Raw genomic sequence first — 22,005 nt, 5'->3', positions numbered from 1 at the left:
GCAGCTTGGAATCAGTTCAAATACAGCACAACAAAATACAGCCCAGAATCAATTAAATACGGCTCAAAATCAGTAAAATTCAGCTCAGAATCAATTAAATACAGCTCAAAATCAGTAAAATCCAGCCCAGAATCAATTAAATACAGCTCAAAATCAGTAAAATTCAGCTCAGAATCAATTAAATACAGCTCAAAATCAGTAAAATCCAGCCCAGAATCAATTAAATACAGCCCAAAATGAGTAAAATTCAGCCCAGAATCAATTAAATACAGCTCAAAATCAGTAAAATCCAGCCCAGAATCAATTAAATACAGCCCAAAATGAGTAAAATTCAGCCCAGAATCAATTAAATACAGCTCAAAATCAGTAAAATTCAGCTCAGAATCAATTAAATACAGCCCAAAATGAGTAAAATTCAGCCCAGAATCAATTAAATACAGCTCAAAATCAGTAAAATTCAGCCCAGAATCAATTAAATGCAGCTTAGAATCAGTTCAAATACAGCACAACAAAATACAGCCCAGAATCAATTAAATACAGCTCAAAGTCAGTAAAATTCAGCTCAGAATCAATTAAATACAGCTCAAAATGAGTAAAACTCAGCCCAGAATGAGTTCAGATGCAGCTCAGAATCAGCCCAAACACCAAACCCAGATCTCTCACGCTGGGTTTCCCCTCCAGTGGAGTTCTGCATGGCATGAAGGCAATGCTGATAACTCACAGGGTGATTTTTTGGGGCAGGAAAATGATGTTTGGATCCTCCCCCAGTGACAGAGGAGTGGCAGTGATGGGGTTAATGCCTGACCTCTGCCCTCTGGGGTGGCTTTAATGTCACTTGGAGCTGTCACTCAGGGACAGGAGAGGGACAGTTGATGGTGCTGTTGCAGGCAGCAGGATCCTGTGGGCTCTGGAGGGTGGGATTGGAGGCTCTTGAGATGGTAGTTCATGTTTGGACTGAGGTGTTTATTATTTTTTATCAGTGAAATAAATGAATATCTATTTGAATATCTAATGAACATCTTACAACTCTGAGTTTTGTAGCTCTTTAATAGTAAGGCACAAAATGGCTAACTGTTCTTTGAAGACTAAACTGTCTAATTAAGAAATGACACTTAGATTATTTTCCTTTTTAACTTAATAACTGATCTTTCAAAGCTTGTAATGTGGACTTTTACAAAATTACAAAATGCCACTCAAACCCATGGAGAAGAAGAAGGAAGAAGAAGGTAAAGAAGAGCAACCTGTCTCTGCCCTAAAGCTTCTGTCTTGCTTTATATTTATTTCTAGATTCTAAAACTCTAAACTCTTAAGTTTTCACACACTTCTAACTAACTACACACCCATAATTTTAGTGTTGTCAATGAATTTTCCAAGTCTTTTCTAGAGCCTTAGGTCAAATGCAGTGTTCTCTTGTGGGTCTGAGCCTTTCAGCACAGAAAGTTTCAAATTCCAGGGTTCCAAGAGGATCCCAGCAGGCAGTGGGAAATGTTGGAAAATGATGGAGCAGGAGGAGAAAGAGCCACGAGGCTGAGTCACTCTGCAAGCCCTGCAGCGGGGTCAGGAGAGAGGAGCAGGACTCACCTGGGCTGGGACAGCTCCCTGGGATTCCATGCCCAAGAAATGGAGAGGACAAGGATTGAGTGGAGCCCCGAGGCTGCTGCTGGCTCAGAGCAGACCTGGGATGGGACAGGAAGGGACAGCTCGTAGCAAATGCCACAAATCCCAGGGGATTGCAGCCATCTGGATTCACAGAGGCAGGGCTGAGTGGAAGTGGAGCACTTATCCCAGTAAGGAAAGGCTTTTTTGGGGGAACAGGGCCTGAAATGTGGCAGAAATCAGCTGGAATAACAGAGGGAATGATTTCTCTTGGAAAAAAAGAGGCTGCAGAACAGCTGAGCTCTGCAGAGGAATCTTCCCCAGTGAAAATTGTTGGGAAGGAGCTGTCAGGGATGAGTGCAAGGGGTTCTTTGAAGGATTCTGCAGAGGATTTAGGGAGAGCAGGGCTGACAGCTTGAGCTCCAGCAGCCCCTGGCTCCCTTCCAGCCCCAGGCTCTGGAATCCTGACAGGGAGCCAAGGTGTGACGAGGAGCAGGGACAGAGGAGGCAGAGCTGGGGCTGGGATCTGTGGGATCAGTGGGATTTGGGGTGGTGCTGGCAGGAGGAGCCCCCCTGGGAGGAAGGGGAAGGACACATCCCACTGTTCCTCTGGATTGCTCAGCTGGGTTTGCAGTGTTCACCTGGAAAAGGGATTAAATTCCAGAACAGCAGCTCCTTCTGAGAGAAAAGGTGGAATTTTTTTTTTGTGTTGAGCCTTCAGATGAGAGGTGTTGGGCCCTGTGCCTGTCTATGGATTGTGTAGATCCAGGGTGGAAAAGTCCTGCTCCCACTGTCTGCTCTTAGCCCAGGATGGATCTGACATGGAGGTTTTACTCTCAGATCTCCAGAAGTGCTGGGAATCAGCTCCCTGATCTCTCCCAGAACCATGAAATGCTTTGGGTTGGAAAGAACCCTAAATCCCATCTTGTTCCACCCCTGGCCTGGGATGCCTTCCACTGTCCCAGGTTGCTCTAAGCCCTGTCCAGCCTGGCCTTGGACACTTCCAGGGATGAGGAAGTCTTTCCCAGCTCCTCTGGGCAGCCTGTGCCAGGACCTCCCCATGCTCACAGGGAAGGAATTCTTCCCAATATCCCACCTAAATCCCCTTTTAGTGCAAATCCCCCTTGTCCTCTCTGCGTGTGATAATTTGGAAGAATTCCAAGACAATGTATTTTCTTGGAGAACTGAGGTGGTGGGACAAAAATCTTTTATTTCCTGCTGCTTTTTCCTCTCCTCCTTCCCTTTCCCCCTCTGTTGCAGCAGGAATGCCACAGATTCCCCCTGGAGAATCCCTCTGCTCCCACAGCTCAGGGTGGGCTTTGATGGGCACAGCAAACACACTCCAAACATCAGGAAAAGGCAGAATCCAGAAGTTTGCATTCCCACTTGCTTCTCCTTCCCACCTGCTGTTGGATTTGCTGGGCAGGAATGATGAGTCTGACTCCATGTGCTCAGAAGGCTGATTTATTACTTTATAATGTTATATTAAAGAGTGCTATATTATACTAAAGAATCCAAAAAGGATACTTAGTAAATGTTAAAAAGATAACAATGAAAACTTGTGACTCTTTGCAGTCCTGACCCAGCTCAGCCCTGATTGGCCAAAGAGTGAAAACAACTCCCAGCAGAATGCAGTGGAACAATCACCTGTGGGTGAACAATCCCCAAACACATTCCACATGAGCACAGCACAGGAGAAGCAGATGAGAGAAGAATTGTTTTCCTTTTCTCTGAGGCTTCTCAGCTGCCCAGGAGAAAAATCCTGGGTGAGGGGATTTTCCAGAGAGTGTGAATGCCTCACACCTACTGCACTGTGCTGGAAGAGATTCCCACCTGAATGCACAAAATTGCTTTCTGTAGTGAAACAACAGCAGGTTTGGAGTATCCCAGATGGAAAACCATCCAGGTTTTCCCTGTGGTGTGACCTCTGGGAAGGTGGGGAGCAGCAGCAGCAGCCTCGTGAGTCAGCACACCAAGCTGGGATCCATGGGGAGATGATCTGAGCAGCTGGGGGTGTCCTGGGCAGAGCCAGGCCTTGGAATCCCTGTGGATTCCTTCCAGCTCAGGACATTCCACGATTCCATAACCATGACCTTTGAACAGAGTGAAACAGGAGGGGATGGATTAATTGCAGGAAACGATGCCAGACTGGAGGCCAAGGAAGTGTAAGGGCCAAATTTCCCTTCCAGGTGTTCCTCGTGGCTCCAGGTGTTTGGTTGTCCAGGTACAAGGAGGAATTTGTGGCTCAGACAAAACCTTTCAAACCCTCCAGCCCCTCCCCAAACCTCTCAGTTCATCAGCTCAGCTGGATGTTGGCAACAAATCATTCAACAAATTCTTGCTGGGCCTCTGGCTTAGGGAAATTCTCATTTAAAAACATGAATTCCCAGTGTAATGAGGCCATGGAGAGTGGATTGGCTAATGGTTTTGGTTTTTTTTTAATAAAAGAATTGTGAGGGGAGAGGGGAGGGAAGAAGCGTGTGAAAGCTGGAATGCTGCTGGAAGGGGACTCTGGGAAGGGTTTGCTGTCCCCAACCCGCTGTGACAGCGAGACTGAGTGGCCACAGATGCCAGCTCCAGAGTGCAGGGCTCACAGGCAGCATGGAAATCAGGATGAACTCCCCCATTGGGAGATGCTGATGGGGCAGGGCCCTGCTGAAGGATTCCAGTGGGAAAAATGCTCCTTTCATTCAGCTTTTAGTGCCAAATCCCAGAATGGCACAGGAGAGGTCTGTGCTCGTGGTAGGGAAGGACCATCCCGGCCCACGGAGCTGGAACACAGTGAAGGGAATGATTTTGTTCAATTAGAAAGTTGTTATTGTTATGACCAGGAACAGAATCCATGGAAAAAGGAAATTTAGCAGGAAAAGTGGTGTGATAATGGCAGGCACCTCTCCCAGGCCAGTTCTTCCAATCCAGTTATGATGGGACACGTGATTGCTGTCTCATTATGGAATTCTATGTTAATCTTGATTTAATGCACTTTTCATCCAGAATAATATTAAGGAGATCCAGAGTAACATAAAAGAGATCCAGTCAGCCCTGTAAAGTGGGAGTGAAGGTGGATTTGTGGGCTGGATTTGGGAGTTTGGCCTCTGTTCCCACTCTGGCAAGCTCTGTGTTCAAAACTTCCTTACAAATGCCAGGTTCTGGGAATGGTGAGAGAGGTCATGGTGGGGGCAGGTTTGGCACCAGCCCCTCTTGCATTTTTGGGGTTGCAAGTCCCAGTTCCTCTTGGAATTCCCTCCCTGTGCCCTGCTGAGCTTTCACTTTCCAAGTGGGTCAAACCCTTGGCTTTGGGTTTCACACTGAGGCAGAATAAGGAGAAAAGGAGATTATTTAAGATTATTTAAACCCAAAAAGCTGTGACTGCTATTTGCTCCTTGGCTCTTGCAAACAGGCAGGAATCAATCCCTGGGAAAGGGATCTGTGCAAAACACCAGGAAGCATCCGAGGCATGCAAGTGTAGAAACTCCCTCATTCCTCATTCCAGCCCCTCTGGAGCCCTCGAGGGCTCTCCAGTGTCCTTTACTCCGTGTCCTCCTGGTACCTGGCAGTCCCCACATCCTTGGGAAGTGCCTCCAGCCACAGGGAATGGTCTCTCTCCACGTCCCTGCTGTGTCCAGGAAGAATTGTGGTGCCAAATTCAACCCCATTTCACTTTAAACCCCTTCAAATGTGTTTTAAAATCTCTCTTCTGCAGGCTGCCAACCCTCCATGCACCCCAAACCCTCCCCTGTTGATGCTGCATCTCTGCCTTGCTTTGATGCCAGGGCTGCTTCTTCCTCCAAGTCATTTGGTTCATTTATAGCAGCCTCAAAGTTCTCCTGCCAGCCCAGAAAAGTGACATTTCTCTTGCAAACACAGGGAGGTTAAAGCTTTAAATCCCAGAATAATTATAAATGGTTTGGTTGGGAGCATTCCTCCTGGTAACAGATGCAATAAAACATGATTCTGCTACTGGCCTTGGCCCCGTTCTCTTTTGGAATTCCCAATTAATCAAGTTGTTAATGTGGGCTTGAATTCCAAGTGAGACACAGGCGGTTCTTTACAGCTCCTCAGGGTTTTGGGATCAGCTGGGATGATTCATGCAGAGCTTACCTTGCAGGTTCAGTGCTTCAGCACCCCCAGATCTGAGCTGGCTGTGCTGGGAACCAAGTGGGAACTGCTTCATCTGGGTTCTGGTTGTTCCCAGCTGGTTCCTGGGGATCTGTGCCCCAGCTTGGGAATTTTGGAGGGTGTAAAACACACTTGGTGGTGGTTCTTGTTTCCCAGGCGTGTCCTGCAGCCTGTCAGCCTCCAGGGTAAGCTCCTATTAGAGCCTTTAATCCAGCTCCTGGAGCTTGCTGTCCTTATGGATTGTCCTTCCAGCCCTCCACAGCAAGGAGGGAAATGTGATAACACTTCCCCTGTGAGATAACAGCTCTGCCGCTGTCAGCCCGAGCACACCGGGCTGAGTGAGCCCTCCCTGCCTCCCAGCCCTTCCCTCAGGCTTTTTTTGGGAAGCCAGCATGAAATATTTCTGCTAAAAAGCCCATTTCAGCCTGGCTTTGGTCTGTGCCTCATCAAAGGCGCCGGTTTTGCAGGTGCTGCCGCTCGCAGAGGGGATGTGGAAAGCCCTTTTCAAAGCCAGAGAGCTTTGCTAAGCTAAGCTTGTTTTTAGGCTCAGCTTTTCCTGTTTTGAGCTTGAACTTCACATGACTGTAGTGCAAGCAGAAAAACCATAGAGGGGGGAAATCAGTGGGGAAGGTGAAGTTGAATTTTCCGGGTGTTTCGTGGACAAATGTCTGCCTGCTCCTCTCGCTGGTCTCCATCCCAGTGGAACATCTGGAGCAAACAGCTGCTTCTGCTTTGCTGCTCTACAAAAGGGGTTTTTTCCTTTGGTTTGTGCTGGAAGCAAAGCTGCCCCCACCCAGCCCCGAGCTGCTTTCTGTTGGCCACGACCTCATTTGTCACTTCTCCAAGGCAGCCCTAATATAGAGAAATCCCGGTGGCTTTTCCCCACTTGGCCAGGAGAGGATCCACTGCCCATTATGGAGCTGGGTTCCACTTTGGGTGTCTTCCCAGAACCTCTTAGTGCAGTCTCAGGCTGATGAGTGCCCTGGGAAAGGATTTTATGACATGCCCTGTTTGCCTCTCTTGCAGTGCGTGCTGTATTTATGGAGTTTAAAGATAAATCATCCCAAAACGTTGTTCCTCCTTCGAGGGAACCACGAGTGCAGGCACCTCACAGAATACTTCACCTTCAAGCAGGAATGTAAGTATCAGCAGTGGGAGAAGGATTTGAATCCATTTAAATAATACATTTTAAAATATTTTTTTTTTTTAAAAAAGGTGTTGTGAGAAGGCGTGGGCTTCAATTTTTGTGCCTCTGAGTGGCATCAGAGCTGTAAAAACCTGTTGTCTTGTTTTCTTCCTCTTCTGCTATAAAAAAATACCCCAAACCCCAAATCTTTGAAGTTCTGCTAAGCACCAAATGTGGCCTTTTGGTTTCAAAGGCTGAGTGTGGATGGAAGAAATGGGAGCACTTCTCCCCTGATGAGCCAGGCACACACATCCTCCCCTCCCTGACTTCCAGCCCCAGCAACGTGGAATCAGTGCCAAAAGCCTTCCAGCTCCAGATTGTGCAGCTGGGATCAGTGATTGGAGCTGGAATGGGGGAAGGATTTGCTCCTCCCTGTTTGCACTGGGGAGGATCATTTACCTTTCAGATGGTTTTCTCAGTGAAAAGATGGGTTTGTGCACAGCATTTGAATGTTTTTAAAGCAGTGCTGAGGAAAGGTCAGGGAATGATGGGTGTCTGTCATTCCAAGGAATAAAAGAGGTGGAGAACTCAATGCAAAGCTCCTTTAGGGAATTCTTGCTCAAGGACCCGACCTCCAGAGATAATTCTGGGCAAGGCACAAATCCAGTCTTTATCCCATCAGCTCTGGCTGGTGTTGGATGGGGGAAGGCTCAGAGGGGATGAGTCCCTGTTCTGTTAGCTCAGGAATGGAAAACACCTCCCAGCTCTGTGCTGGGTGCTGTGCCCATCATCTGCACACAGGTGAGCTCCTGGTGGGCTGGGCCCAGTCTGAGCCAGGTGGTGGGGTTGGGTTTTTCCCTTTGGAAAACAGGAGCTGCTGCTTTTCCCCTTCCCTGAGGATGTTTCTGAGCAGATTTGAGCCTTGGTGTAAGAGCCAAACTGCTTTGGAAAGGCTGGGATTTATGTATGGGAACATCCTCTTGTCCTCTGCTGGGGTGGGGCACCACTGGAAATGTCACCCCTGGAAGATCCAGTGGGCAAATCCTGCCTCCCAGGACCTGTGGAAAAGCAATTCCTGCCCCCATGGCTGTGTGATGCCAAATTCAACAGTCAGGATGAGTCTAGAGGGGCAGCAGGGCTGGGGGAAGTGATGGGGTGGCTTCAGCAGCATCCCAAATTTATTCCATGATCCCAATTTTCATCATGTGGGAACATCCCATCTCCTTTGTGCTGATCTCAGTGCAGGTGTTCTGGAAAACAAATTGAAGGGACGTGAATATTGTCCAATTCCAGATTAAAAAAACCCTTTTCTTTTACACACCCAACAATTAGTTTCCAAATCATCATTTTCACAAATACACAGGTGCAGAGTTTGATTCCAAATCAGTATTAGCACAAATACACAGGTGCAGAGTTTTAATCTAAATCAGCATTTTCAGGAAGACACAGGTGCAGAGTTGGTTCTAAATCAGTATTTTCACAAATGCACAGGTGATTTTAAATCATTATTTTCACCAGTACACAGGTAGAAAGTTTGATATTAAATCAGTATTTTCAGGAATACTCTGCTGATTTTGAATCAGTATTTTCAAGAATACTCAGGTGCAGAATTGATTTTAAATCAGTATTTTCACAAATACACAGGTGATTTTATATCAGTATTTTCACCAGTACACAAGTACAAAGTTTGCTTTTAAATCTGTATTTTCACCAATACACAGGTGCAGAGTTGAATCTAAATCAGCATTTTCATGAATATACTGCTGATTTTAAATCATTATTTTCACCAGTGCACAAGTGCAGAGTTTGATTTTAAATCAGTATTTTCAGGAATACACTGGTGATTTGAAATCATTACTTTCACCAATACACAGGTGCAAACTCAATTCCAAATCAGTATTTTCACAAATGCACAGGTGATTTTAAATCATTATTTTCACCAATACACAAGTGCAGAGTTGATTTTAAATCAGTATTTTCAGGAATACACTGCTGATTTTAAATCAGTATTTTCAGGAATACACTGCTGATTTGAAATCAGTATTTTCACCAGTAGACAGGTGCAGAGTCGATTCCAAATCAGTATTTTCACTACCAGGTGCAAAGTTTGAATTGTGAGCCGTTGTGATTTTGGAGCTGGGTTCCTGGGGTTGATGGATCAGCACCTGAGTTGATTGGATTCCTCCTTGCAGGTCGGATCAAGTACTCGGAGCGAGTGTACGACGCGTGCATGGACACCTTCGACTGTCTTCCTCTTGCTGCCCTCCTCAACCAGCAATTCCTGTGTGTCCACGGGGGCCTGTCTCCAGAAATCACGTGTCTAGATGACATTAGGAAAGTAAGTCAGCTCCAGGAGCGTTCCCCTTCCCTCCCAGTTCCCTGTGGGGTTCGCTCCTGTGTGGATTTGGGGATGGGAGGGTGGGAATCTGTGGGAATCCATAAAATCAGAGGGTTTGGGAAAGCTGCAAAAGGCAGGCTCAGAGACAGCAGAACTGTGATTGGAGCTAAGGAGTAGCCATGAGATTGGTCAGCAGAAAAATTATGTAAAAAGTAGAAAAGTAAAAACAAATAGAACAATTTTCTGTCTATTAATGCTTGTTTAAAATAAATCCATAAGCTATGTAAAGGTTTATCTAGAGAGATATTAGGAAGTTCTGAGCTTAATAATGGAGCTCTGTGCATTGTGTTTGAAGGCTCACAAGCAGGTGTTGGATTTGAAATAAGCAAAAATTGTTTTAACCAAAGTTCGTGTGCTTACAGTGATTGGATGCAACCTCTGTCAATATAGAATATATACTATACAGATATAAATACTGTCAGTGTGCTTCTGCTTTGTGTGATTGCTCAAAAGACATTTAAAGTGAGTTGTAACATTGAGTTCTTTGTCTGCTGTCTAAAATGTGAGCTGCTGGCACCTTCCCATTGTCATAACCATGGAATGAGGCTGATGCTAGAAAATAAAACAGCTCGAGAGGCGTTCCAGCGGTCCCATCCCGTTGGTGATTTGTACTGTTTTGGTTTGAAAGCCAGGTGTGTGCTAAGGAAGGCAGGAGCCTCCCCTGAAATGGAGAATGTAAACCCCCCCTCCTCTGAATGGTTATCAATTTTAAATTAAGAGGTCTCAGGCAAAAAATATGGGAACAGGAATAACAGTTCTTTACTAGGGAAGAAAATAAAAGGATAAAATAAACACTGCAGTGAACCAAACCAGCACTGGCAGAGCCAGAGCACAGCCTGACACCCTGTGGGTCAGGGGGCTGGCAGCAGTCCCACTGGAATTGTGGCTCAGCCCTCCTGCAGTGCCAGGGCTGGTTCTGCTGGAGCAGGGATCCTGGAGAAGGGTGCAGTCTGCCTCTGGAGATCCAGGGGAAGAGGCAGCTGCTGCTCCTCTGGGAATCCAGTGGAGAAGCCGTGCTGGTGTTCCAGAATCTCCAGATTATATCTGGGTAGGAATGCTTGGCTCCTCCCCCTGGGCTCACATCTCCCAGTGGGATGCTGCAGTTCTTTTCAGCCATGCAGGGACATCCAATGGCCTGTTATCAGCAGGTGTCCCCTGGAGGGAGGAGTGGGTGTGGCAGAGATAAGGAAAACTGCCCAATGGACAGAACAGAACTGCCATGCAGGTGGTGAACAGAGCACAATCTGCTTGGCAATCCAGGACATGTCCACAGCCCCCAGCTACCAGGAATCCTGCCACAGCTCCTGCTGATGTTGTGTCCCCTCTCCAGTTAGACAGGTTCAAGGAGCCTCCAGCCTTTGGTCCGATGTGTGACCTGCTGTGGTCGGATCCCTCGGAGGATTACGGCAACGAGAAAACCCTGGAGCATTTTGCCCACAACACTGTCCGAGGCTGCTCCTATTTCTACAGGTGAGGGCTGGTTCTGGGGGGGCATTTCTCTCCCCTCACACTAAAATCACTGCTCAGGCCACCCCGTGGGGCTTTGCAGTTGACTTGAAATTCTCCTCACTTGGCTCTGTCACACAAGTTCTTGTTTGCTTTTTGCTTCTTTGAATATTGAGCTGTCTTTGGAGAAGTTTGAGTATTGAGCTGTCTTTGGATATTGAGGTGTCTTTGGATAAGTTTGAGTATTGAGCTGTCTTTGGATATTGAGGTGTCTTTGGATAAATTTGCTACGTCAGGGAAGGGACAGGTTGGATATTAGGAAGGAATTTTTCACCCAAGAATAATAAAGCACTGGAATGCTCTTCCCAGGGAGGTGCAGAATCACCATCTCTGGATGTGTTTAAAAAAGACTGGACATGGCCCTTGGTGCTACAGTCTAGGTGAGGTGTGGGGGCACAGGTTGGACTTGATCTCAGAGGTCTCTTCCAACCTCATCATTCTGGGATTCTGTGAATATTGAGCTGTCTTTGGATAAGTTACTTCGTAGAATTGGGATCTCAAGCAGCAGAGATGCTTCTTTGGACTGGCCCTGTGAGTGATTTGCAGCACCTGGATCTCTAGGAAATATTTTTTCCTTGCTAAGAAAGAAGGATTTGTGCTGACAGTCCACTTACAGTAAGGGTTTAACAGAACCCTCTGCAATTCATTTTTGAATAAAAATATATCATTTGAATAATTTTTGAATAAAACATATTTTGGGGTGCTGGACAGAAACTGGATGTTTTCTACAAGTGGCTGCTCCCAGAAACCAAGGCCACCCGAGCTCTGTGCTCTCCTTTGCTCGGCTGAGTTCTCCTCCCTTTTGTTTTCCAGTTATCCTGCAGTGTGTGAATTTTTGCAGAACAATAGTTTGTTATCGGTAATCCGAGCTCACGAAGCCCAGGATGCTGGGTGAGTGCTGCAGCCCGGGGGGCTGGGCGGGGTTTGGGCTGTGCTGAGCCGGGTTTGGGCTGTGCTGAGCCGGGTTTGGGCTGGGCTGAGCCGGGTTTGGGCTGTGCTGGGCGGGGTTTGGGCTGTGCTGAGCCGGGTTTGGGCTGGGCTGGGCGGGGTTTGGGCTGTGCTAAGCCGGGTTTGGGCTGGGCTGAGCCGGGTTTGGGCTGTGCTGAGCCGGGTTCGGGCTGTGCTGGGCGGGGTTTGGGCTGTGCTGAGCCGGGTTTGGGCTGTGCTGAGCCGGGTTCGGGCTGTGCTGGGCGGGGTTCGGGCTGTGCTGAGCCGGGTTCGGGCTGTGCTGAGCCGGGTTCGGGCTGTGCTGAGCCGGGTTTGGGCTGGGTTGGGCGGGGTTCGGGCTGTGCTGGGCGGGGTTTGGGCTGTGCTGAGCCGGGTTTGGGCTGTGCTGGGCGGGGTTTGGGCTGTGCTGAGCCGGGTTTGGGCTGTGCTGAGCCGGGTTTAACTCGTGCCCTGTTTTGCAGGTACCGAATGTACAGGAAGAGCCAGACCACGGGCTTTCCCTCGTTAATCACAATCTTCTCTGCACCAAATTACTTAGATGTCTATAACAACAAGGGTAAGGCTCTGCTGTTCTGGGGGGGGTCAGGAAATCCCTCTCCCACTCTGCCCTCCCAAAATCCCAGGATAATGTAATTGGAAAAGAGCTCCAAGCCATTGAGTCCAAGCTGTGCCCAATCCCCACCTTGTCACTGAGTGTCACTTCCAGCTGTTCCTGGGACACCTCCAGGGATGGGCACTCCAACCCTCCCTGGGCAGTTTCAAGGCCTGAGCCCCCTTTCCATGGGGAAATTCCTGCTGTGCCCCCCTGAGCCTGCCCTGGCCCAGCCTGAGGCCGTTCCCTCTCCTCCTGTCCCTGTCCCTGGAGCACAGCCCGACCCCGGCTGTCCCCTCCTGGCAGGAGCTGTGCAGAGCCACAGGGACCCCCTGAGCCTCCTCTGCTCCAGGCTGAGCCCCTCCCCAGCTCCCTCAGCCTCTCCTGGGGCTCCAGACCCTTCCCAGCTCTGTTCCCTTCCCTGGATTCCCCCCAGCCCCTCCAGGTCTCAGTGAGGGGACCAGAACTGGACCCAGCCCTCGAGGCACCTCCCCAGTGCCCAGCACAGAGGGACAATCCCTGCCCTGCTCCAGCTGCCACCACACTGGTTTTGATACAAAAACCACACTATTTTTGATACAAAACCCTCTCCTCCAGTCACATTCTTGTGCCTGGAATGAAAGAGAGCTTTGTGTGCTGAGCTGAAGTGGTTGACTTAATGTGTTACTGTGGCAATTAACTCTGGAGTCATAAGGCCTGGAATAAAGCTTTCATTCCCAGCCACAGGAGAATGGAGCCCTTTGGATGGATGCTGCCATCCCACAGAAATGATAGTGTAGGGAAGTTTTCCACTTCCCTGTGCCCCTAAACCATGGGGGCCATGGTGGGATTTTCTCCAGCTGTGGGGTTTTTCACCCCTCACTTTGGATCTTGGCTCTGTTTGAGCTTCACTGTTCTAAGCTGAGATCCAGCCTGAGGAAACCAAAGTATTATGGCTTAAACCTTCTCGTTTTGGAGAGTTGGGAGCCTGATGCTGCACGAGTGTAACAGGGTGTGGATAATGAAGGTTTTATAACACTGAGGGAGCCAGGCTGGGAGAGCTGAGGGAGAAAGAGGAAAGGCTCCAGGGAGAGCTCAGAGCCTCTTCCAGAGCCTAGAGGGGCTCCAGGAGGGCTGGACAGGGACTTGGGACAAAGGATGGAGGGACAGGACACAGGGAATGGCTTCCCACTGCCAGAGGGCAGGGCTGGATGGGATCTTGGGAAGGAATTGTTCCCTGTGAGGCTGGGATGGAATTCCCAGGGAAGCTGTGACTGCTCCTGGGTCCCTGGAAGTGCCCAAGGCCAGACTGGGGGGGCTTGGAGCACCCTGGGATAGTGGAAGGTGTCCCTGCCCATGGCTGCTCCCTAAAGATCCTTCAAATCCAGCCCATTCCAGGATTCTGCAGGTGGAAAGTGCCCATGGACATTTATTCTCTTTGCCCTTTTCTCCCCCAGCTGCTGTACTGAAATATGAAAACAACGTCATGAACATCAGGCAGTTCAACTGTTCCCCTCACCCCTACTGGCTTCCAAACTTCATGGATGTCTTCACATGGTCTTTGCCTTTCGTAGGGGAGAAGGGTAAGAGAGATTTGGGTTTCTCTTCCAAACTCCCAGGGACTGCTCCTCGTATCCTGGGTGTCACAAACCTGTCCCACAGTGCTGGGAGAGTGTTGCAGCTCCAGGTAGCACAGGAGAGCAGTTCAGGCTCAAGGAGATCTTCATTACTGGGTTAAACTCATGCAAAACCAGCTGTTGATAGCTGTTTGGAAAAGCTTTTACCAATAAAACACTCCTGTCTTCCTGTTTCTGCATTGCTGGTGGGGCTGCTCTTGGGTGCTGGAGCCCCACCTCAGAATTTGGAGATGTTTCTCTCGGTTTGCAGCAGAGGAATTTTAAATTCTTGTTGGCTCTTGGCCCACCAAAAAGGAAGCATTCACTTCAATCCAAGGCTTATTTCGTTCTGAAGAAGGCGAGGCAGCTTAAAATACGACCAAGACTTTGCCTCAGCTTTTCACCAAGAGGATTTTTACCTCTCCTGATGAGATTAAATTCCACCCCAGTCTCATGTGTTCGGGGTGCAGCTTCACCCTCACCTTCCAAAGAGCTTTTTGACTTTGAGGCACCAAAGGTCGAATCCCCCCCTCCCCAGATTTGGCCGTTCTTGGAGCCAGGTGGCTGTGGCGTGGGTGAGGATGGGGAGGGGGGGACCTTGAGGGAGCTCAGGCTGTTCTGCAGGAATGTTGGCACCTCCTTCCCCACGTCTGGTTCCTCTGTGATGTGCTTGGCCTGCATCCACCTCCTTGGCAGAAGATGCAACGTGTGTCGTCTGCTCCGGCGCCGCTGCGGGTACCAGCAGGCTGCGCCTCAAAGTGTCTTTAGGCTCCCACTTGAGGGGACAGACGACCTTGAAATCCTTCCCTGGTCCTCCAAATCCCTCTGCATGCCCAGGCCTCTCTGACCTCGCTGTCTGTGCCTCTTGCAGTCACTGAGATGCTCGTGAACATCCTCAACATCTGCTCCGACGACGAGCTGATTTCGGATGGCGACGAGACGTTGGAAGGTAAAATATCCCTGCTGGCACCAGAGAGCAGCGAGGGGAAAGGCTGGGCGAGGTCCTTCATGCCTGAGCAGCACTTGATTTATAGCTGGCTGCCCAGCCAGGGTCTCCAGTTCCTTTTTGCCCAGCCTTTGCAGTTTTGGGTAGGGAATGTTTGGGGTTTTTTTCTCCTTTGCTGTTCAGTCACAGAGAAATTAAATGACATTCACTGCGACAGACACTTCTTGCCAGCTACTCTGGGAATGGTTTCCTGCTCCTTACACAGGCTGGTGGTTATTTTTTCTCCCAATTCAAAATTTTCTGCACCAAAATATCCACCCAATCTTCTCATCTGTTGCAGTGAACTCCTCTGTAAAGTGGCTTCTCACGTCACCCCCCTCCCCAAAAATGCTGGGTTTGGCCCTGGTTTTAAGCCGTGCATGAAGGGGACAAATCAGTGGTTGAGCTGATGAGCAGTTTGGATTTTGGGGGGGCTCAGGAGTGAGGTGGTGACCTGAGGAAGCTGAGGGGGGCAGCGAGAAGTGGGGCCTGAGCTGCCTCGGCCCCAGGTGGAGACTCTAACCCGCTTATCCCATTGCATTTCCGTTTTGTTTTTTGGTTTTTTGGTTTTTTTTCTTTCCTCCCTCCCATGAAAATTAAATTTGTTTCTTCTATCTCTGTCTTCATCTACTTGTTTCTTGGTGTCTCCTCTCCCTGAAGATCACTACATTTCAAGCTATCCGAAAGGTACCCAGCTAGAATTTGCTACGAGCTTAATTATCACTGCCTGTGCCACCAGATCCTTGAAGTGGATTTCCAGAGCTGACTAGTGGGGCAGTCTCTTCATCCCCTTTCAGTTTTAACATAAGCTCCATGTGTTTTTTAACCCTTCTGCGTTCCTCCAGGAACTCTGAGAAACGGGGGTCACGTTTCTACCTGATTCTGAATGCAGCCACGTAGTGCATGGCTGAGCCATGGTGCATGTTAGCCCTGGGTTTGGCTTCCCTGTCCTGATGTGTACTGGGCCATGTGAGGAATCTCAGCTGAGAGGAGATGGATTTGTTCCCTCTTTCCACCTGAATTTTCCGTTCGGTTTCAGCTCCCTCCGTGCTTTTTTTGTGTTTCTCTCTCCTGTTGGGTCCGCAGAGCGGAAGGGGAGCTCCCCCCTGTCCCGTTGTGTCCGTGTGGGGTCAGAGCAGAGCTGCCAGGCTCGGGCCAGCCCTTCCCTGTGCTCCTTGGATGCCAAAGCTGATGCTTGCGTGCCGCTGCGGGCGAGCCCAGCGGTGCCCATCAGCCGTCAGACCCCTCCGTGCTCTGCCTTGCAAACCGTGTCCTCATGGCTGAGTCATTTGTGTCACATCCTGTGCAGTGTGGGCCCAGCTGGTGACCTGCCAGCCAGACCTCCCCGAATCCGTGTCCCGTGGTGGTTCTACTCTCTTTAGCCCTCTCGAGTTCCGTGTGCCATCTCGTTGGTGTTGCCCTCCTCACCGCCATCCTGGTGCCATCCTGATGCCATCCTGATGCCATCCTTCCAGCACCGTTCTCTCTCCGGTGTAGCTGTGACTCTGTAAAAACCATGATTTCTTTTCCTGGAGTCAGGCAGGTGCTTCATCCTGACCTTCCCTGGGGAGCAGGAAACCTCCAACGTGCCACTCTCCGCTCTTTTCTCTCCCTAAGGTGGGACAACGGTGCGCAAGGAGATCATCAGGAATAAGATCAGAGCCATTGGGAAGATGGCACGGGTCTTCTCAGTCCTTCGGTGAGGATGGGCTGGGCACTGGGCTTCAGCTGGGCACTGGGCTTAACTGGGGACTGGGCTTCAGCTGGGCACTGGGCTTAAACTGGGCACTGGGCTTAACTGGGGACTGGGCTTAACTGGGCACTGGGCTTAGCTGGGGACTGAGTTTAATATGGGGACTGGGCTTCAGCTGGGGACTGGGCTTAATTCAGGGACTGAGTTTAATACGGGGATTGGGCTTAAAATGGGGACTGGGCTTAGTTTGGGGACTGGGCTTAACTGGGGACTGGGCTTCAGCTGGGGACTGGGCTTAATTCAGGGACTGAGTTTAATTTGGGGACGGGGCTTAAAATGGGGACTGGGCTTAAATTGGGGACTGAGTTTAATTTGGGGACTGGGCTCAATTTTGGGGCCAGGCTTAATTTGGGGACCGGGCTTAATTTGGGGACTGGGCTTAATTTGTGCACTGGGCTTCATTTGGAAACTGGGCTAAATTTTGGGACCAGGCTTAATTTGGGGTCTGGACTTAATTTGGGCACTGGGCTTAAAATGGGGACTGAGCTTAGTTTGGGGACTGGGCTTAGTTTGGGGACTGAGTTTAACTTGGGGACTGGGCTAAATTTTGGGACTGGTCTTAATTTGGGAACCGGACTTAATTTGTGCACTGGGCTTTATTTGGAGACTGGGCTAAATTTTGGGACCAGGCTTAATTTGGGGTCTGGACTTAATTTGGGGACTAGGCTTAAAATGGGGACTGGGCTTCATGTGGGGACTGGACTTCATTTTGGGACTGAGTTTAATTTGGGGACTGGGCGATGGGGAGCACTGGTTAGGAAAGAAAGAAGGGAAAAACTTCATAAAACAGGTGTTTTTTTCCTGACTCTTTCAAGATACATTTTCCTGAAAGAAAGTTGTAGCCAGGTAGGGGTTGGTCTTTTCTCCCAAATAACAAATGACAGAGGGGAGGAAACGACCTCAAGCTGCAGCAGGGGAGATTCAGGTGGGATATTAGGAGAAATTCCTGACTGGAAAGGGTTGCCAAGTACTGGAATGGGCCCCATCCCTGAGAGGTTGAACAGATGTGTGGATGTGGCACTTGGGGACGTGGGTAGTGGTGGTGCTGGGTTGATGGTTGGGCTTGGTGACCTTAGAAGTCTTTTCCAGCCTTAATGATCCCATGGCTCCATGATTCTCCTGATCATGACCCCCACAACACCCACCAGAGTGTGTAACTGCTGCTGTTCCCTGCAGGGAGGAGAGTGAGAGCGTGCTGACCCTCAAAGGCCTGACCCCCACAGGTACCCTGCCCCTGGGAGTGCTCTCGGGGGGGAGGCAGACCCTGCAGACCGGTGAGTATCCCTGAGCCCTGCATCCCCTGCCCCAAACCCCCTGGAGCAGCTCCCACAGGCAGCCTGGAGGGTGCCAGGGGACCCCAGCCAGGGTTCAGGCCCGTGGGGAGGAAGGATTGCCGAGCAGGAGTAAGCAGAGGTGTAGGTGGGGGTGTGGAGAGATGCCAAGCTGTCCCCGTGTACCCTCGAGGAAGAAAACCCGCAGCACCCTGCCTAAAGCATGTTCAGTGCTTATTTGTTTGTTTCTGCAACAAGTTTTTATCCTTTCTTTCCCTTCTAACGCTGCATGGTGCACATCCTCTGCCTCACCTCGCTGTGCTGCTGCTGTGTGACAGCCTCTGTGTGAATGTGACAGTGACACTGCCTCTGTGTGAATGTGACAGTGACACAGCTGCTTGTTTGTTCTTCGTTCTACCAGACCCCTCCCAATCTGCCCCTGTCAAGTCATGAATCCCAACCAGGAGGAAAGTCCAGCCAAAGGAACGAGGTTCCTCCAGGCCTGGATGCTTCAGAAAAGTCTCTTCTCAGGTTTTGAGGTAGTTGTGGAAGTTTCTTCCCAAATTTGCTGCCTCAGGGAGCAGCATGGAGCAAAGGATCCGATCCTTCCCCCCTCAGGGCAAGGAGGTTGGCAGGTGCTCAGGGGTGAGCTAGCCCAGGGGGAATCCTGTAATCCAGCTTGTTAATCCTCCCCTGCCATCGGCCTTTGAAGCCTGGCACCTCCCCAGCCTCCCCCTTCCCATGGGCACCGGGGATTTCCTGCAGCTCTCCCTGGGCTGGGGCTGGGCTTTGCCTGGATTGAAGAGTTCACGAGTCAGAAACGTGGAAATATCACTGCCTGCTCCCAGGGAGGATGCAGCATCACTCCCAAGCTCACGGATTTCTCTGCCCACAGAGGAGGATGGATATTTTTTCCCTTTTTTTATAGAAACCATCACAGCCCCGTCGCCCCAGTTCTGGGAACAGAGCCTGTGTGGGAAGGTGGCTGTTGCAGCAGCTCTGTCCCTGTATCCCGACAGCACAGGGTCATGCTGTGACGTTCTCCAGCACCTTCCCCTCTCAGGGGGTTCTCTCAGGGGTACCAGGGATCTCCCCTCCCCCAAAATAAGCCTCTCCCCAGGACAGAACAAACAAGCTGGGCCTTTGCTGCTGCCTTACCCGCCCTGCCCGCCGCCTGCAGGCTCCCCCTGCTCCCCTTGGCATCTCCTGGCTTCTCCTGCCCTCCTCACCCCCCTTTCCCTGTCCTTCCCCTTCTCCCACTCTCCTTTCCCTGTCCTTCCCCTTCTCCCACTCTCTTTTCCCTGTCCTTCCTCCTTCTCCCACCTCCCTTTCTCTGTCCTTCCCTTTCTCCCACCCCCCTTTCCCTGTCCTTCCCTTTCTCCCACTCTCCTTTCCCTGTCCTGACCCCTTTCCTTCCCCCTTTCCCTGTCCTTCCTCCTTCTCCCACCTCCCTTTCCCTGTCCTTCCTCCTTCTCCTACTCTTCTTTCCCTGTCCTTCCTCCTTCTCCCACCTCCCTTTCCCTGTCCTTCCTCCTTCTCCTACTCTCCTTTCCCTGTCCTTCCCCTTCTCCCACTCTCCTTTCCCTGTCCTTCCTTCTTCTCCCACTCTTCTTTCCCTGTCCTTCCCTCTTCTCCCACTCTCCTTTCCCTGTCCTTCCCTCTTCTCCCAACCCCCTTTCCCTTTCCCCCTCCTCCCACCCTTTCCCGTTTTGCACATCCCTTCACACTCCCCGTGAATTTATGGGAGCCCCGTCTGCTGGGTGAGGAGGAGGGGGGCTGCCCCCCTTTTGGGGTGCCTGTGCACCTCAAAGAAGGGAAACAGGGCTGCAGTGAGGGGGCCCTGCCCGCCTGAGCCCCTCCCCAGCCTTTCACAGCAGGGCTTGGCAAAATCAGCTGAACAAAGTCACGGAATCTGGGGCAGAGCTGTGCAGCCACAGCTCCATCCTTCCTCCGTGGCCTCCCGAGGACCACGTGGCCTCTGTATTGTGCCCAAAGTGAAAAAAGCTGCAGTTTTGAGGCTAAAATCCAGAGAATCTGCTCAAGGGAAGGGCGTCCTTCCAGATGTTGAGGCAGGGCCTACCAAACCTTGGATGTTGCTGCAGCAGATTTAGGAAGGGGGACGTTGCTCAGCTCTGTGGTGCCTTGTTGCTTGGTAACACTTTCAGGAGGTGGAGCTGAAGCCAGACTGGATTTGGAGCCTGATTTTCTGTTACAACTCAAGGCACCGGGAGCGGAGCAGCCCAGTACCTGCTGCTTGTCCTTCCCTGGAAAACAGGCTGCTCCAAAACATCCCCTGGGATCCCTTCTGTGTGCTGGAGGGTGAATTCCACATAACTGATCATCTGAAGGTGGCCTGCAGCCACCCAGCTGGGAGCAGAGCTTAGTCCGAGCCTGTCCCTGTCCAGCGCACACAGCAGGAAGCCCCCACTCTCTGCTCCTCTGTTCTTCCATCAGATCAATCCAGAGGAAAGGACACTCGCCCTGAGCCCTCGGGGGTCCCCTTCCCCCCTTCCTCTCCACCTCCTGTCACCTTTTTTTCCCCTCTCGCCACTCGTTTGGCACCACCGGGGCTGGGGGGCCGCGGGCTCTGCGTCGCAGCCATGATGTCGGATCACTCACTGTCACTCTGTTTTTGTTTCTTTTTTTTTTTCTTTCTGTTTTTTGTTTTGTTTTGGTTTTTTGTTTTTTTTTTTTCCCTGTCTTCATTTCTGCATGCCACTGTTCTTCTGTATTGCAGCCACAGTAGAAGCGGTAGAGGCACGGGAAGGTATGGCTAGAACCCGGCGAGAGACTCAAATCATCTCCGTGTGTGCGTGCGCTCCTTCTAAAGAGCTTTACCAGCCCTTAACGGAAGCTTTTTACTCTTGCATCACCAGAAGTGGGGGAGGACGAGGCCCTGCTGGGAAGGAAAAAACACCCAGGGGTTTGGTTCAAGGCTGTTTCAGCTTGAGCAGTTTGTTCCTTAGTGGAACACCTTTATTTGGAGTTGCCAAAGCGGTTCCTGCTGCGGTGGCTCGAGGCCTTGGGGTTGAGGTCCTGCAATCTGCCAGCACCATCAAAGCCCTTAGAAAACAGGATTTTGTGGTGCTGCTGTAATCCCTGCCTTCCCCACAGGTAGGCCAAGGTGGAGAGGCAGTTCTCTGCCTGTAGGGTGTAGGAGTGACAGATCCATGAGGATTTTTCCTCGATGCCGAGCGGAGCCACACAGCTCTACAGAGGCTTTGCTTACCAAGGGAAGTTGTTTGTGAGCCAGCCAAGTCCTTGTAAAAGATTTGGCACAGGCTCCTTTTCCTTAAATTCTCCGTAGCACAAAGGAGTTTCATATTTGGTCTGTGTCATCAGGGTGAGGGTGACATGCTGATGGAACAGGGACATGAAATTCCTCAGTGGGATTCATCCCTCCCAAATCTGCCCGTGTGTCTCCTGGTCATGCAAGAATTTTGCCTTTGTGATCCAAGGACTAGCTGTTCCCTCTCCTGGTGTTGCAGTGTGTGGTTTGTGTCGGAGTTCAGAGCCTTGTGGTGGTGTCTTTGTTCTGTTGTTCTGGGTTTTGCCTTTTTTTTTTTAATTTTTATTTTCTTTTTAATTGTTATTTTTTAGTGTCGTGTTTTTCAGCTTTGAGATTTTCCTGAGATTTCACTCTCTGGGGACAGCAAGCACTTGTCTGGTTTATCAAGTTCCTTTTATTCTATTAAAAGAGGGGGAGGTTTGGGATATTGGAAGGAAATTCTTTCCTGTAGAGGGTGGTGGGATGGAATTTCCAGAAAATCTGTGACTGCCCCATCCCTGGAAATGTCCAAGGTTGAACTTGGGATAATGTAATTGGATGATTATAATCTCCTAACCCAAATCATTCCATGCTTCCATGAAAAGCTCTTAGGGAGCAGAGAAAATCCTAAACCTCCCTAAAAATAAAGTGCCTCCTCTTAGGGAACAAAACAAATCCTAAACCTCTCTAAAAACAAGAATCTCCTCCTAGGGAGCAGAGCAAATCCTAAACCTCCCTAAAAAAAAAAGAACCTTGTCTTAGGGTGCAGAGCAAATCCTAAACCTGCCTAAAAAGAATCTCCTCTTAGGGAGCAGAGAAAATCCTGACCCTGTCTAAAAAGAAGAACC

The 22,005-nt window shown here is 50.1% G+C and overlaps 1 protein-coding gene across 3 annotated transcripts in view; it reads left to right on the top strand.

The window, feature by feature from the left end:
• The window catches only part of PPP3CC (protein phosphatase 3 catalytic subunit gamma), a 46,374-nt gene that overhangs the window by 19,736 nt on the left and 4,633 nt on the right, over positions 1-22,005 (top strand). The window contains exons 4-13 of one of the 3 annotated variants that reach the window (XM_059870386.1): positions 6,742-6,853; positions 9,034-9,179; positions 10,570-10,709; positions 11,559-11,636; positions 12,155-12,249; positions 13,722-13,847; positions 14,752-14,829; positions 16,483-16,564; positions 17,795-17,892; positions 20,627-20,656. In XM_059870386.1, coding sequence (XP_059726369.1) covers positions 6,742-6,853; positions 9,034-9,179; positions 10,570-10,709; positions 11,559-11,636; positions 12,155-12,249; positions 13,722-13,847; positions 14,752-14,829; positions 16,483-16,564; positions 17,795-17,892; positions 20,627-20,656 — 985 coding nt within the window. Of the gene's footprint in view, positions 1-6,741; positions 6,854-9,033; positions 9,180-10,569; positions 10,710-11,558; positions 11,637-12,154; positions 12,250-13,721; positions 13,848-14,751; positions 14,830-16,482; positions 16,565-17,794; positions 17,893-20,626; positions 20,699-22,005 lie in introns of all 3 variants that reach the window. The other 2 variants (XM_059870385.1, XM_059870387.1) reach the window with 2 other exon arrangements.

This window comes from Haemorhous mexicanus, chromosome 30 (assembly GCF_027477595.1).
Source record: "Haemorhous mexicanus isolate bHaeMex1 chromosome 30, bHaeMex1.pri, whole genome shotgun sequence".
Lineage (NCBI taxonomy): Eukaryota > Metazoa > Chordata > Aves > Passeriformes > Fringillidae > Haemorhous > Haemorhous mexicanus.
This window is presented reverse-complemented; position numbering and strand designations above follow the sequence as displayed.